The sequence below is a fragment of the Procambarus clarkii genome, chromosome 80, assembly GCF_040958095.1.
Source record: "Procambarus clarkii isolate CNS0578487 chromosome 80, FALCON_Pclarkii_2.0, whole genome shotgun sequence".
NCBI classification, from domain to species: Eukaryota; Metazoa; Arthropoda; class Malacostraca; order Decapoda; family Cambaridae; genus Procambarus; species Procambarus clarkii.
The window spans coordinates 13,901,542-13,918,872 of record NC_091229.1 but is presented as its reverse complement, the minus strand read 5'-3'; the positions used below and the strand labels follow the sequence as shown (position 1 = coordinate 13,918,872).

At 46.3% G+C, this 17,331-nt stretch overlaps 1 protein-coding gene across 3 annotated transcripts in view; it reads left to right on the top strand.

Annotated features, from left to right (window-relative positions):
- LOC123746350 (integrin alpha-5) overlaps window positions 1–17,331 on the top strand; it is a 161,650-nt gene that overhangs the window by 106,179 nt on the left and 38,140 nt on the right. For all 3 annotated transcript variants that reach the window (XM_045727813.2, XM_069314766.1, XM_045727810.2), the window contains 3 exons: window positions 446–656; window positions 12,855–13,039; window positions 17,069–17,158. In XM_045727813.2, coding sequence (XP_045583769.1) covers window positions 446–656; window positions 12,855–13,039; window positions 17,069–17,158 — 486 coding nt within the window. The remainder of the gene's footprint in view (window positions 1–445; window positions 657–12,854; window positions 13,040–17,068; window positions 17,159–17,331) is intronic.

Below are 17,331 nucleotides of genomic sequence, written 5' to 3'. Positions count from 1 at the left end.
TAATTATCATGACGCGCAGGAGGCACTCTAATGGCACTCAAAGAAATGAGTTCAGGACTTGCATCTCAAGGACTGGACATGGGTTTCAAGGACTGGGCATGGGGTAATGGCAGGGAATAAGTTTTAATCTAGACATTGATCAATTGCTACTTTAATATGAAGTGGCGTGATTGTATTACCTCAGATTGGTAAATGAGCGCATTGTTAGTAAATGCTTTCATAGGCTAGTGAGTGGTTGGGATATCATTAGTGATTAATGGGAATTTAGTGTAAATTATATAATAGAGTCGTTTAGGTATCAATTTAATGTGTTTAATGTAGAGCACACCAGGCATGGGGTAGTTCAGTCTATTCCCTCATCTCCCTGTGACTATCATCTCCCTGTGTCCATCCCTCTTCTCCATCACCCATGTCACTCCCTCACACCTTCCATTGGGTTTTCCAGAGTTCCCTTCCTGGTGGGGATGGAGACAGTAGAGGTGAGGGCGTCGCTGAAGGTGGAGACCAACACAGCCTTCGAGCCAACGCTGGAGATTGGTAAAGCAGACGGTCTCCTTCTGCAGGAGTGCCGCACCGAGGACACCAACGTGACTTTTGACTGTAAGAGCAACGGGATCTGCAGTGCTTCCCGCAGCAAGCTCAGAGCAGGTCACCAGGTAACTACAGCAGTTGGTCTAAGGCCGTGTTGAGATTCTTGCAATTTCTTAGGGTACATAAAGAGCAGTGATGGCTCTAAGTTCTACTCTAGGTTCACTGGCGATGGTTGTGTTACAGTGATGATGGGAGTGTTTCCCTAGCAGTGACGACTGGCATTGTTGTACCTGCTGAGTTCTATTTTAACTGTTGTTCGTAATCTCTGTATAATTGCTCTTGGTGAGAACAGTACAGGATACATGTATTATCTATGTTTCCTCTTCAGCGTTTACAGCTTCCACTTATGTCCTCTTCTTATACTGTTCCCATTTTAAAAAGGCTGATATTATCCGCCTTATACATTCTCATTATTTTTTATTTGTTTGTAGTAATCATATCCCCCTGTGTTTATTCTTTCTTCTGTTGTTTTGAAATTGAATTCCCTTTACCTGTCTTCGTAATTTGGTCCACTTAGTTCCTGGTGAAACACAAAATCTGTTTTGATTTTGTGTTTCACAAGGAGCGGATTCTAGGACGGAGCTGCTTATCCTAGTACCAGTATAACATAGGCTGAATAGATTGACTTAAAATAATCTGTATTGAGGTTTTTCAGTGACGTAATGTTTGCTAGGCTTCCATGAAGTATCACGTTGCCTTGTTCATATGTGACTCTTGTGTTAGTGTAATAATTATATCTTCTCGGTTATTTTTGTTTCTTCTGATTCCTGTGGTTGTCTTCCCCTTTTGGTGCAGCTTACTTCTGGTCCCTGTCTCCGTTCCCTGTCTTCATTACCTTACATGTTTTGGGCTGAACTCTAACAGCCATTTTTCTCCTGACTCCTGGAGTTTGTTAAGGCCCTTCAGTAATTTTCTGCAGCCCTCCATGGATTATATATTCCTTATGAGCGTTGTATCATCTACAAGTATTGACACGTATGAGCGCAGTTTCTCGGGTAGACCATTTACATGAACTAGGAATAGCAGTGGACCTAGATCGAAACCTTTGTAAGACTGCACTTGTCCCAGGTGTCCAACTTGACAGCTACTCACTGACTGTGTCCATTTATTTTCGGTGTTTGTGGTACTTTCTTACCCCGCTTGACGGGTTCCTAACTACCTTAGCGTGTTTCTTAATCTTGAACACCAGCCTCTCAAGAGGAACATTATGAAATATTTCCTGATATTGAAGCATTTGTATATCCATATCTTGGATGGATATTCCGCATCAAACTCACTTTGAATGCAATTCATGTAACAGAGACCCGCTGTTGACAGTATTTAAACTTTGCTAACAAGTTTTGTGTGTGAGAGTAAGTTGATGCTCTTTTTGCTGATGGGTGATTTCCTCCAAGACAAAAAAATATCATTCGTTTCGTAACTGTCACCTCAGGTGTAGACATGAGGCTACACAATTATCGATGATTGTAACCAGTGCGAGAATGAACACACTTGAACATTTCCTTCACACAATTTAGCCTACCAAGGCCAGCAGTATTTTGCTGGCCACATAGTTCACAACCATTAACTGCTAAATAACTTTAGAACAGGTTTCAAAATGGCTACTTTCACTGAAGATGACATTTGTTCTGGCTTTAAAGGTCTCTGATAATATCAACGGAATTTACAAGTGGATCTTTGTTAGGACTGAAATTATCCTAAATACTGTTCGAAATACTTTATTGGGAACTTTCCACTTGGTAATTTTAATGCAATATCTTGTTAAAAGGCATACAGCCGGAGCATATTTGCTAGCATTGAATAGGTTATCATGAGATGATTTCTGGGCTTAGCGTACCCGCTGCCCAGTCCTCGACCAGGCCTCCTTTTTATTACACATCCCCAGGAAGCAGCCCGTAGCAGCTGTCTAACTCCCAGGTACCTATTTACTGCTAGGTGAACAGGTACATCAGGGTGAAAAGAAACTTTGCCCATTTATTTCCGCCTCCACCGGGGATCGAACCTGGAACATTAGGACTACGAATCCCGAGCGCTGTCCACTCAGCTGTCAGGTCCCCTAGAAGGCTGTATTCAGCATAAAATCTTTCACAGGTTTATAAACAAAAAAATCCATATCCTCACAATGAAGGCTGGACGGACTATGTATTGCTTAACTGCCAACACACTTTTGACATACTCCCCCATAACACACTTTTGACATACTCCCCATAACACACTTTTGACATACTCCCCATAACACACAAGTGCACAAACCTGAGAGGCCGACGGGAGGAAGTGGAAGCGCTCCTAAAAAAATAAAAGAGTACCACACAGAGAGGAGACAGAGAGTCAGTGTGAGAGGCGCCGAGAACTGGGACTGGTATAATACAACAAACAGAGTTCATCAACGATCTTCACTGGAACCCATACCATTTCTCACTTATTTTATCAAACTAAGAGGTTAAAACCTACATATGTAAGGGTTCCCGTAGTACAGTGGGGTGCGTTCTCGATCACAATCGAGAATTCCGGGTTCGAATCCCTGGCGGGACAGAAATGATTAGGCATATTTCCTTTCACCTAACGGCCCTGTTCACCTAGCAGTAAACAGGTACTCAAGAGTTAGTTAGCTTGTGGGGTTGCATCCTGGGCGGGGTCAGTAATTCGACCTGAGGAATGGGGGAGCCCCTCGAAATAAGCCTAACGTGTCTGAATACACTCTGGCTTCCTGTCCCCCGACACAATTATTATTATTATTATACTGATGCTCGCAGACGATCCAACATGAATGAGAAAAGTCATTATAGGACGGTGCTGTAAAATACTCCAAGATGACTTAGACAAACATCAAACCATTTCTTACATGGATTGACATGCTGACTGGACTGACTGGATTACATGGATTGACACTGACTCTACACTGGCAAAATTCAGAACAGCATCCAGTAGCCTACATACAGAGGCGTTCAACTAACTATGCACCACCTACACGAGACCAGCCCAAGAGTATGCAGCCCCATTATTTGGAATCTATCTCAAAGAGCACATAAGAAACCTTGAAAGGTTATGGAAGTTTGCATTGACGCTCGTACAGAATTACGGGAGCTGCAGGTACACAGGGAGACTGAAAGATCTGGGCCTAACGTCGCGCGAAACGAGAGAGAGAGAGAGAAGAGAGAGAGAGAGAGAGAAGAGAGAGAGAGAGAGAGAGAGAAGAGAGAGAGAGAGAGAAGAGAGAGAGAGAGAGAAGAGAGAGAGAGAGAGAAGAGAGAGAGAGAGAGAAGAGAGAGAGAGAGAGAGAAGAGAGAGAGAGAGAGAAGAGAGAGAGAGAGAGAAGAGAGAGAGAGAGAGAAGAGAGAGAGAGAGAGAAGAGAGAGAGAGAGAGAAGAGAGAGAGAGAGAGAAGAGAGAGAGAGAGAGAAGAGAGAGAGAGAGAGAGACAGACAGACAGACAGAGATGAAATATTAAAGAAAAATAGTTAAAAATATAATGTTTACAATGAATACGAATAGTTCACGAGGGCAAGGATGGAAGGTCCAGAAACAGATGAGTCACAGAGATGTTACCAAGTGTTTTGTTTGTTTAGTGAAGGAATACTAAGACAACGGAATGAGATGAACGATCACATTGGAGAAGTGAACGCCGATTACACACTCAAAAGATAATAGTATTGAACAGTAGGTCGTCAGGCATTGTCTAAGACCTCCGGGGCCTGGAAAAGGTAGACTCCGTCTTTCTAAGGAGCTTGTTGCGCGATCAAGAGCTGAAGCTTGATTCTATAAAGATAAATAGGTTAGTTCACACAATCATACATATGTACACACACACACACACACACGCGGTATGCCACCAGACTCGTTTCGGAACTGAGAGGTATGAGCTACGAGGAAAGGCTAAATGAGTTGAAACTCACGTTTCAACTCATTTAGCCTTTGAAGAGTAAGGGGAGATATGATAACCACCTACAAAATTCTCAGGGGGAATTGACAAGGTGGACAAAGACAAACTCTTTAGCACGGGTGGAACACGAACAAGGGGACACAGGTGGAAACTTAGTACCCAGATGAGCCACAGAGACATTAGAAAGAACTTTTTCAGTTAGTGTAGTTAGTAAATGGAATGCATTAGGCAGAGATGTAGTGGAGGCAGATTCCATACACAGTTTAAAATGTAGATATGATAGAGCCCAGTAGGCTCAGGAACCTGTAAACCAGTTGATTGACAGCTGAGAATCGGGACCAAAGAACCAGAGCTCAACCCCCGCAAGCACAAATAGGTGAGTACATACACACACACATACACACATCAGGGCGCCACGGTGGCGCCGGTGGCTGTGTGGATAGCACGCTGCACACGTAATCATGTGGCTCGGGTGTAATAACCCTATCACGCTACTCGCTTACTCCACTCATTACCCCAGGTTAACACTGCTTGCAGATCACTGTGACCCTCAGTGAACTACCAGTTGATGTTGACCCTGAAATATTAAGTGAGGAGGAAGCTACAAGGATGAAAGGATTATTAATTTTAAAGTAATGAATCAATTTTAGACTTACTGAGACACTGCTACCACCTTGCCGCGAATATACCTGAATGTGACTATCACTGATCCCCCGGGAAGGAAAGGAATCAATGATCATGAACTCAAGGGCATTAGGAACTTTGGTAATAAATCTTGGGAATTAATTTAGGTCATTTACTTTACTTATTGAGGGTTCAGGGGTAATTCTTATATCCATGAAAGGGGCTTACAGGGGGGGGGGAGGCTTCCAATTATCACACATATATACTGCATATAGAAACTGCTCAACATTAATAAAAAAAGGGGGACAGAGATAACTAAACAACAAAATCAATTAATAACTTTATTTAATTTAAGTCACGTATATTGAAATCAATTTGAACATATATCCTACTCTATTTTCCCCAAGAGGCAAATGGACAACTACCAATGGACATGAATACTCAGGTGCACAATACCTTAAAACTGCACTCTGGCCAAGATGTTGATGGCTGCCCTCAGCCCCTTGATGCCGGACCGAGTTCCCACCCCAAAGCACTCCTAGAACACACTACTGAAATTTGTCTTACCAGTTTACCAGTGGAAGGATAGCTCCTCCCACAACTAATACAGCACCGGGGCTCACCTATTATTTTTGGCTACAGCCAACCATTTACAACTAGGCCTGAGGTCTGGCTCTCCCGGGCCAATAAGAACTTGGCACTTATCTACCGCCAATCACCTTCCTGATCTGCCTGAAAGGTACATGAAATTCTCGAAGATTCGAGTCCGCTCTACCCAGCTATGAAGGGACAAGGCTCTTTGTAGGTGGACCACCCCAGACCTGGGGCACAGTGAACGATGTTTACAGAAACTGATAAATTATGTTCGAACCTGTCCCCCCCTCTAAGATAAAAGTAGGGACACTTAACTCGCCTGGTATGGGGAGGAACCGGTGAGAGGGGGAGAGGGGGGAAGAGAGAGGGGGGGGGGGGAAGAAAGAGGGAATTCGGTGGGAATGGAGTGGGCCAAGCGAGCCGAGCCAGGAGGGGGGGGGGGAAGGGAAGGAGGGAATCAGGGCTGGCATCCATTACACGGGTTCGATTCCCAGCACCGGCGAGAGACAAAAATGGGCAGAGTTTCTTTCACCCTGATGCACCTGTTACTTAGCAGTAAATAGGAAACTGGGAGTTAGCCAGCTGTTACGGGCTGCTTCCTGGATGTGTGTGTGTGTGTACTCACCTAATTGTGCCTGCGGGGGTTGAGCTCTGGCTCTTTGGTCCCGCCTCTCAACCGTCAATCAACTGGTGTACAGATTCCTGAGTCTACTGGGCTCTATCATATCTACATTGGAAACTGTGTATGGAGTCAGCCTCCACCACATCACTTCCTAATGCATTCCATTTACTAACTACTCTGACACTGAAAAAGTTCTTTCTAATGTCTCTGTGGCTCATTTGGGTACTCAGCTTCCACCCGTGTCCCCTTGTTCGCGTCCCTCCAGTGTTGAATAGTTCATCCTTGTTTACCCAGTCGATTCCCCTGAGGATTTTGTAGGTTGTGATCATGTTCCCCCTTACTCTTCTGTCTTCCAGTGTCGTAAGGTGCATTTCCCGCAGCCTTTCCTCATAACTCATGCCTCTTAGTTCTGGGACTAGTCTAGTAGCATACCTTTGGACTTTTTCCAGCTTCGTCTTGTGCTTGACAAGGTACGGGCTCCATGCTGGGGCCGCATACTCCAGGATTGGTCTTACATATGTGGTTTACAAGATTCTGAATGATTCCTTACACAGGGTCATGAACGCCGTTCTGATGTTAGCCAGCCTCGCATATGCCGCAGACGTTATTCTCTTTATGTGGGCTTCAGGAGACAGGTTTGGTGTGATATCAACTCCTAGATCTTTCTCTCTGTCTGTTTCATTAAGTACTTCATCTCCTATTCTGTATCCTGTGTCTGGCCTCCTGTTTCCACTGCCTAGTTTCATTACTTTGCATTTACTCGGGTTGAACTTCAACAGCCATTTGTTGGACCATTCACTCAGTCTATCTAGGTCATCTTGTAGCCTCCTACTATCATTGTGTGTGTGTGTGTGTGTGTGTGTGTGTGTGTGTGTGTGTGTGTGTGTGTGTGTGTGTGTGTGTGTGTGTGTGTGTGTGTGTGTGTGTGTGTGTGTGAAAAAAGTAGTTAGTAACAGTTGATTGATTAACAGTTGAGAGGCCACCCGAAGAGCAGAGCTCAACCCCCGCAAGCACAACTAGGTGAATACAACTAGGTGAATACACATATACACACACACACTTGCACGCACACACACACACACACACACACACACACACACACACACACACACACACACACACACACACACACACACACACACACACAACAACAACAACAACATGATGACAACAACAAAGCATGTATAGATGAACTGCAGAAGGCAGCAACACTAGCCCACAGAATGAGAGCGAAGCTGCTGGTCATGGGGGACCTAAATCATGGAGAGATAAATTGGGAATCAAGGAATCCCCATGGAGGGGACGAAACGTGGGGAGCAAAATTAGTAGATGTTATAGACAGGAATTTCCTGACACAACATGTGAAGGAAGACACAAGGGAAAGAGGAGGAGATGCACCGAGCCTATTAGACCTGATTTTCACCCAGAACGTAGAAGATATCGAGAATTTAGAGCATGAAATACCTCTAGGGGCCAGTGACCATTGTATCCTAGTCTTTGACTACATGATGGAATTCAAACTTATGACCATGGGACAAGAGATCTGGGAAAGGAGAGCTGACTACAGGAAAGGGGACTATATGAGGATAAGGGACTATCTGGGTGAAGTGCAGTGGGAGGAAGAAATTAGAGGAAAAACAGTCCAAGATATGATGGACCTAGTCATACAGAAATGCCAGGAGGCCGAAGAGAGATTTATACCAACGGTAAAGGGAAAAAATAAGAAGGAATATAATAACCCATGGTTTAATAGACAGTGTCAGGAAGCAAAAATGGCCAGCAGGCGGGAGTGGAGGAAGTACAGAAGACAAAGAACAGAGGACAACAGAAGCAGATACAACAGAGCTAGGAACGATTACATTAACATAAGACGAACATCGGAAAGGGACTATGAGAACGATATTGCAATCAAAGCGAAAAAACAACCTAAGTTACTACACAGTCATATAAGAAGAAAAATGTCGGTGAACGACCAAGTGACAAGACTAAGGAAGACAGAGGGGGCATATACTGAAAGTGACAAGGAAATCTGCGAGGCACTGAATGCCAGTTTCCATGGAGTGTTCACTACCGAGCCTGAGCAGCTCCCATTGTTGAAAGGGGTTACCCTAGATGAAAGACTATCAGATATAGAGGTGACAGCAGAGGAGGTAATGAAACAGTTGACAACTCTAGATGCAACTAAAGCAGTTGGACCAGACAAAGTATCACCGTGGATACTAAAAGAAGCAGCACAGGCCCTCAGCGTGCCTCTGGCAATGATCTTTAATGAGTCACTTATGTCAGGAGAATTGCCCAGTTGCTGGAAGAAGGCAAATGTCGTGCCGATCTTCAAGAAAGGAGATAGGGAGGAGGCACTTAACTACAGACCTGTATCACTGACAAGCATCCCCTGTAAAATACTGGAAAGAATAATTAGGCTACGACTGGTTGCACACCTGGAGAACATTAGGTTTGTGAACAAACATCAACATGGGTTCTAGACAGGGAAATCGTGCCTAACAAACCTTCTGGAATTCTATGATAAAATAACGAGGATAAGACAGGACAGAGATGGTTGGGCAGACTGCATATTTCTGGACTGCCAAAAAGCCTTTGATACAGTACCGCACATGAGACGGCTGTTCAAGCTCGAGAGGCAGGCGGGGGTGGGGGGAAAGGTCCTAGAATGGATAAGGAACTACCTAACAGGAAGGAGCCAAAGAGTTACGGTAAGGGGCGAGAAGTCGGACTGGCGAACAGTAACAAGTGGAGTACCACAAGGATCGGTGCTGGGACCAATTCTATTTCTTGTATATGTTAACGACATGTTTACAGGCGTAGAGTCCTACATGTCGATGTTTGCGGATGATGCAAAGTTGATGAGAAGAGTTGTGACAGATGAGGATTGCAGGATCCTCCAAGAGGACCTGAACAGATTGCAGAGATGGTCAGAGAAATGGCTACTAGAATTCAACACGAGCAAATGTAAAGTTATGGAAATGGGACTAGGAGATAGGAGACCAAAGGGACAGTACACAATGAAGGGGAACAGCCTACCTGTAACGACGCGTGAAAGAGACCTGGGGGTGGACGTAACACCTAATCTATCTCCTGAGGCACATATTAATAGGATAACGACAGCAGCGTACTCTACACTGGCAAAAGTTAGAACATCATTCAGAAACCTAAGTAAGGAGGCATTTAGGGCGCTTTACACTGCCTACGTAAGGCCAGTCTTAGAGTATGCCGCCTCATCATGGAGTCCCCATCTGAAGAATCATATAATGAAACTGGAAAAGGTTCAGAGGTTTGCAACGAGACTCGTCCCAGAGCTACGAGGGATGGGGTATGAAGAGCGCCTGAGGGAACTGTGCCTTACGACACTAGAAAGAAGAAGGGAGAGGGGGGACATGATAGGAATGTATAAGATACTCAGAGGAATTGACAGAGTGGACATAGACGAAATGTTCACACGGAATAGTAACAGAACGAGAGGACATGGATGGAAGCTTGAAACTCAGATGAGTCACAGAGATGTTAGGAAGTTTTCTTTTAGCGTGAGAGTAATGGGGAAATGGAATGCACTTCAGGAACAGGTTGTGGAAGCAAATACTATTCATAATTTTAAAACCAGGTATGATAGGGAAATGGGACAGGAGTCATTACTGTAAACAACCGATTCTCGAAAGGCGGGATCCAAGAGTCAATGCTCGATCCTGCAGACACAACTAGGTGAGTACAACTAGGTGAGTACACACACACACACACACACACACACAGCATGAGTCACAGAGATGTTAGGAAGTTTTCTTTTAGCGTGAGAGTAGTGGGAAAATGGAATGCACTTCAGGAACAGGTTGTGGAAGCAAATACTATTCATAATTTTAAAACCAGGTATGATAGGGAAATTGGACAGGAGTCATTGTTGTAAACAACCAATGCTCGAAAGGCGGTATCCAAGAGTCAATGCTCGATCCTGCAGACACAACTAGGTGAGTACAACTAGGTGAGTACACACACACTCACACCAGGAAGCAGCCCGTGACAGCTGACTAACTTCCAGGTACCTATTTACTACTAGGTAACAGGGGCATAGGGTGAAAGAAACTCTGCCCATCGTTTCTCGTTGTGTGTGTGTGTGTGTACCTCACCTATTTGTACTCGCCTATTTGTGCTTGCGGGGGTTGAGCTTTGGCTCTTTGGTCCGGCCTCTCAACTGGTGTACAGATTCCTGAGCCTACTGGGCTCTATCATATCTACATTTGAAACTGTGTATGGAGTCAGCCTCCACCACATCACTGCCTAATGCATTCCATCCGTTAACTACTCTGACACTGAAAAAGTTCCTTCTAACGTCTCTGTGGCTCATGTGGGTACTCAGTTTCCACGTGTGTCCCCTTGTTCGCGTCCCACCAGTGTTGAATAGTTTATCCTTGTTTACCCGGTCGATTCCTCTGAGGATTTTGTAGGTTGTGATCATGTCTCCCCTTACTCTTTTGTCTTCCAGTGTCGTAAGGTGCATTTCCCACAGCCTTTCCTCGTAACTCATGCCTCTTAGTTCTGGGACTAGTCTAGTAGCATACCTTTGGACTTTTTCCAGCTTCGTCTTGTGCTTGACAAGGTACGGGTTCCATGCAGGGGTCGCATACTCCAGGATTGGTCTTACATATGTGGTGTAGATGATTCTGAATGATTCCTTACACAGGTTCCTGAACGCTGTTCTGATGTTAGCCAGCCTCGCATATGCCGCAGACGTTATTCTTTTTATGTGGGCTTCAGGAGACAAGTTTGGTGTGATATCAACTCCTAGATCTTTCTCTCTGTCCGTTTCATTAAGTACTTCATCTCCTATTCTGTATCCTGTGTCTGGCCTCCTGTTTCCACTGCCTAGTTTCATTACTTTGCATTTACTTGGGTTGAACTTCAACAGCCATTTGTTGGACCATTCACTCAGTCTGTCTAGGCCATCTTGTAGCCTCCTACTATCGTCTTCAGTTTCAATCCTCCTCATAATTTTTGCATCATCGGCAAACATTGAGAGAAACGAGTCTATACCCTCTGGGAGATCATTTACATATACCAGAAACAGTATAGGTCCAAGGACTGACCCCTGCGGAACTCCACTCGTAACGTCGCGCCAATCTGAGACCTCACCCCTCACACTGACTCGTTGTCTCCTGTTGCTTAGGTACTTCTCCTTAGGAGTACTTAGGTGTGTGTGTGTGTGTGCGTGTGTGTGTGTGTGTACTCACCTAGTTGTACTCACCTAGTTGTGCTTGCGGGGGTTGAGCTCTGGCTCTTTGGTCCCTCCTCTCAACCGTCAATCAACAGGTGTACAGGTTCCTGAGCCTATTGGGCTCTATCATATCTACTCTTGAAACTGTGTATGGAGTCAGCCTCCACCACATTGCTTCCTAATGCATTCCATTTGTCAACCACTCTGACACTAAAAAAGTTCTTTCTAATATCTCTGTGGCTCATTTGGGCACTCAGTTTCCACCTGTGTCCCCTAGTTCGTGTGCCCCTTGTGTTAAATAGCCTGTCTTTATCAACCCTGTCGATTCCCTTGAGAATCTTGAATGTGGTGATCATGTCCTCCCTAACTCTTCTGTCTTCCAACGAAGTGAGGTTCAATTCCCGTAGTCTCTCCTCGTAGCTCATACCTCTCAGCTCGGGTACTAATCTGGTGGCAAACCTTTGAACCTTTTCCAGTTTAGTCTTATGCTTGACTAGATATGGACTCCATGCTGGAGCCGCATACTCCAGGATTGGTCTGACATATGTGGTATATAATGTTCTGAAAGATTCCTTACACAAGTTTCTAAAGGCCGTTCTTATGTTAGCCAACTTGGCATATGCTGCTGATGTTATCCTCTTGATATGAGGTTCAGGGGACAGGTCTGACGTGATATCAACCCCCAGGTCTTTCTCTCTCTCTGACTCTTGAAGTATTTCATCTCCCAAGTGATACCTTGTATCTGGTCTCCTGCTTCCTACCCCTATCTTCATTACATTACATTTGCTTGGGTTAAACTCTAACATCCATTTGTTCGACCATTCCTGCAGCTTGTCCAGGTCTTCTTGAAGCCTCAAGCTGTCCTCCTCTGTCTTAATCCTTCTCATAATTTTGGCGTCGTCAGAAAACAATGAGAGGAATGAGTCTATACCCTCTGGGAGATCATTTACGTATATCAGAAACAGGATAGGTCCAAGCACAGAGCCCTGTGGGACTCCACTGGTGACTTCACGCCATTCTGAGCTCTCACCCCTCACTATAACTCTCTGCTTCCTATTGCTTAGGTACTCCCTTATCCACTGGAGTACGTGTGTGTGTGAGTGTGTGTGTGTGTGTGTGTGTGTGTGTGTGTGTGTGTGTGTGTGTGTGTGTGTGTGTGTGTGTGTGTGTGTGTGTGTGTGTGTGTGTGTGTGTGTGCGTGTGTGTGTGCATTTTGCCATTTGTATTTACTATTTGTACTTGCAGGAAGGAGCTATTAGCTCTTGGACTCTGCCTTTCTAGCCGTCGGATATCTTACTCCAGGCCTAAGATACACATTGGTTTCAGTTCGACATCGTGGTGGTGTGGAAGCAGGAGGTGGCTGAGCTGCTCAACAGCACCCAGACGCATGAGGACCCCGGGATCAGGAGCAGGCTGTCAGTGCGGGTGATCAACCAGGAGAGTGACCCCAGCAACAACCATGCCGTCTTCACCCTCCTGCCGCAGGTGGCCCCTGCCTTCACTCTCTATGGGTAAGGGGAGGAGGGAAAGGTGCTTACATTCCCACTCTAAATGGGTAAGAGGGAAGTTATTGTTTGCTTTCTTCACATAAGGGGTAATGAAGGAACCCATCTTTGCTCTGTATAGGTATTAGTTAAAGCTGAGCCAATGTAATACGATCAGTCTCTTCAGCATTTTCTTATGTTCCAATCCCCTCAGATCTCAATCCTGTCTTGCATCTCTAAACTTATTTGTCTTGGGCCAGGCCCCACACGGTGTCTTGGGCCAGGCACCACACGGTGTCTTGGGCCGGGCATCACACGGTGTCTTGGGCCGGGCATCACACGGTGTCTTGGGCCAGGCACCACACGGTGTCTTGGGCCAGGCACCACACGGTGTCTTGGGCCGGGCATCACACGGTGTCTTGGGCCAGGCACCACACGGTGTCTTGGGCCAGGCACCACACGGTGTCTTGGGCCAGGCACAACACGGTGTCTTGGGCCAGGTACAACACGGTGTCTTGGGCCAGGCACCACACGGTGTCTTGGGCCAGGCACCACACGGTGTCTTGGGCCAGGCACCACACGGTGTCTTGGGCCAGGCATCACACGGTGTCTTGGGCCAGGCATCACACGGTGTCTTGGGCCAGGCACCACACGGTGTCTTGGGCCAGGCATCACACGGTGTCTTGGGCCAGGCACCACACGGTGTCTTGGGCCAGGCATCACACGGTGTCTTGGGCCAGGCACCACACGGTGTCTTGGGCCAGGCACCACACGGTGTCTTGGGCCAGGCATCACACGGTGTCTTGGGCCAGGCATCACACGGTGTCTTGGGCCGGGCATCACACCGTGTCTTGGGCCGGGCATCACACGGTGTCTTGGGCCAGGCACCACACGGTGTCTTGGGCCAGGCACCACACGGTGTCTTGGGCCGGTCACCACACGGTGTCTTGGGCCAGGCATCACACGGTGTCTTGGGCCAGGCATCACACGGTGTCTTGGGCCAGGCATCACACGGTGTCTTGGGCCAGGCATCACACGTTGTCTTGGGCCAGGCATCACACGGTGTCTTGGGCCAGGCATCACACCGTGTCTTGGGCCGGGCATCACACGGTGTCTTGGGCCGGGCATCACACGGTGTCTTGGGCCAGGCATCACACGGTGTCTTGGGCCAGGCATCACACGGTGTCTTGGGCCAGGCACCACACGGTGTCTTGGGCCGGGCATCACACGGTGTCTTGGGCCGGGCATCACACCGTGTCTTGGGCCGGGCATCACACGGTGTCTTGGGCCAGGCACCACACGGTGTCTTGGGCCGGGCACCACACGGTGTCTTGGGCCAGGCACCACACGGTGTCTTGGGCCAGGCATAACACGGTGTCTTGGGCCAGGCACCACACGGTGTCTTGGGCCAGGCACCACACGGTGTCTTGGGCCGGGCACCACACCGTGTCTTGGGCCGGGCATCACACGGTGTCTTGGGCCAGGCACCACACGGTGTCTTGGGCCGGGCACCACACGGTGTCTTGGGCCAAGCACCACACGGTGTCTTGGGCCGGGCACCACACGGTGTCTTGGGCCAGGCACCACACGGTGTCTTGGGCCAGGCACCACACGGTGTCTTGGGCCAGGCACCACACGGTGTCTTGGGCCGGGCACCACACCGTGTCTTGGGCCGGGCATCACACGGTGTCTTGGGCCAGGCACCACACGGTGTCTTGGGCCGGGCACCACACCGTGTCTTGGGCCAGGCATCACACGGTGTCTTGGGCCAGGCACCACACGGTGTCTTGGGCCGGGCACCACACGGTGTCTTGGGCCAGGCACCACACGGTGTCTTGGGCCAGGCATAACACGGTGTCTTGGGCCAGGCATCAAACCGTGTCTTGGGCCTCAGTGCCATCTACCGAGCACGGAAGGCATTAGAGCCAACGAAGTCGAGCCTCGACCCCAAGTCTATTACTCAAGGCACAGATAAACAGAACAGCATCCGTAGCGAATATAAAGTTGATAAACATTCTTGGCGTCCTTTAAGGAACCTAAATAAGGAAGCTTTTCCACCGATGTACACATCTCCATAAATAGAATATGAAGCCGCAGTGAGGCCTTGTAACCTATATAGGCTGAAAACAAAAAAGTCCTGAAAAAGATCTGAGGTTGACCACAAGACTTGTCACTGAACTTAGAGAACAACTGAGCTACGAGGAAAAGCTGAGAGGAATGAACATTGCTCTCCTGTGGAGAGGACCAGAGGAGTAAGAGGCAACATGATCACGACATGTAATTAATACTTTGACGTAAGACACTGTTTATTATTACGAAAAACTTATGATGACCAGGGATAAGACAAGAACGCATGAGGGCAAACTATAGAGACTCAGATCAACTGTAGGTATATAAGCGAGTACGACTTCATTGTAATAAGGAGAGAGAGAGAGAGAGAGAGAGAGAGAGAGAGAGAGAGAGAGAGAGAGAGAGAGAGAGAGAGAGAGAGAGAGAGAGAGAGAGAGAGAGAGAGAGAGAGACAGAGAGAGAGAGAGAGAGAGAGAGAGAGAGAGAGAGAGAGAGAGAGAGAGAGAGAGAGAGAGAGAGAGAGAGAGAGAGAGAGAGAGAGAGAGAGAGAGAGAGAGAGAGAGAGAGAGAGAGAGAGGGAGGGGGGGGGGACGGACGACTGTTCAAGCATTGAATACAGTTTCAATATTAGTTTTCAGATGCGAGCAGATCATGAGCTCTTATAATAAGCGGCCAGTGACCGAGAGGATGGGGTTGAGGACCTGAGGCTTACTCTGCAAGCACTTATAGTCGAGTATATACAAACACATTTAGTTAAGTCACTTATATTGTGGGAACCGACCTGTGAGAATTATATTTATTTAATTTATATGAATTTATATTTACGTTAATTTATATACTTCGATAGCAATTTGTATAATGATAAGTGGACTGTATTTCTGCAATAATCTCTTAATCTCACAAATCGATCCTCTACACATTAGGGGGGTTTATTAAATTTATATATATGCAGCCAATCAAACTACAGTAACTACATACATTGAAAAGGTTCCTTATCTTATAGTACAGCAGGTTAGTCCACCAGGTATAACTAGGGTGTAGACACCAAATTATCCTCTTTGAGGTAGCTTCCATATCACCCAGTAACTGGTGCACAAAATCTTGCATCCTCGTCTTGACCTGTCAAAAGTGCGCTAGCTGTGAAGCCAGAATCCTATATATGACAAGTATTTCAGAGAAAACACTATACAGTACATGGAACAATAAAGACCTGGCTTAATTACCTTTAGTATGAGGCGATTTCGCGTTCTAACCGGGTCACCCTATATAATGACATTAATGGCCACTAATGATAGATAATGGGTTTCGGAAAGAACACTTAACTTGATATGTAGACAGCGTGTTGAAAAATGGTACACCTTTGGTTTCCATAACACTACGTCCAAGTAAATTTAACAGGAGCCGAATTTGCTCCCGTGTGAGCCTCTGGTCTCAATATAAACAATGGCTGCATCTAACACTCCATTCTATTGACGTCTGGCCGACATTGTCCAGAATGATAGGAGCCAAATTTGCTCCTCACGTCTCGGAGGTGACACAACAATGGCTGCCCTCCTTCCCCACTCTGACGCCTGGCTTACATTGTCCACATTTCAGAAAGTGATAGAAGGGTCACATTTACTCTACTTTAATATTGATAATTAAGTTAATTTATATAAGATGTTTTATGATGGTAAAGTCCAAAGACTAATGTATTTAAGAATAATTCCCAGCAGAATAGCTGGTGAATTATAATAGTATGTGGTGATGATATCCCGTTTTCTATAGACGGTAATTCCACTACAAGTTACGTTTTCTATGGGTAACTTGTTGGTACAATACAGCTATTATCTGTATGATTATTAAATGGTGTCGGATTTTCCGACATATATAACTACGCATAAACCGAGACATTAATTAACAAATTTCTATTAACAAATGATGAATCTCCCTTATAAATCTAGTTAACGTATGGTGACTGTGTATCTCTCACTGGGTGTGGTGCAGGAGGAGCGAGCCGGAGACCCTGAGCTACAACACCACTGGCATACCTGAAGAGGCGCTGCCGGGGAACCAGGGGCTCCCCCACCAGTTAAGGTACGGTATTATTCTTTTGCTGACGGTAGTGACGCGTCGAACACTAAAAATGGAAAGATTTAGGTGATCTAGTGTTTCTTCGCTCTCCAGATGGTAGAAGATATTTGCGTAGAATGGAATATATATATATAACTGAAAACTCCCAAATTCTCCGGGAGAAGTCCGTTCAGACT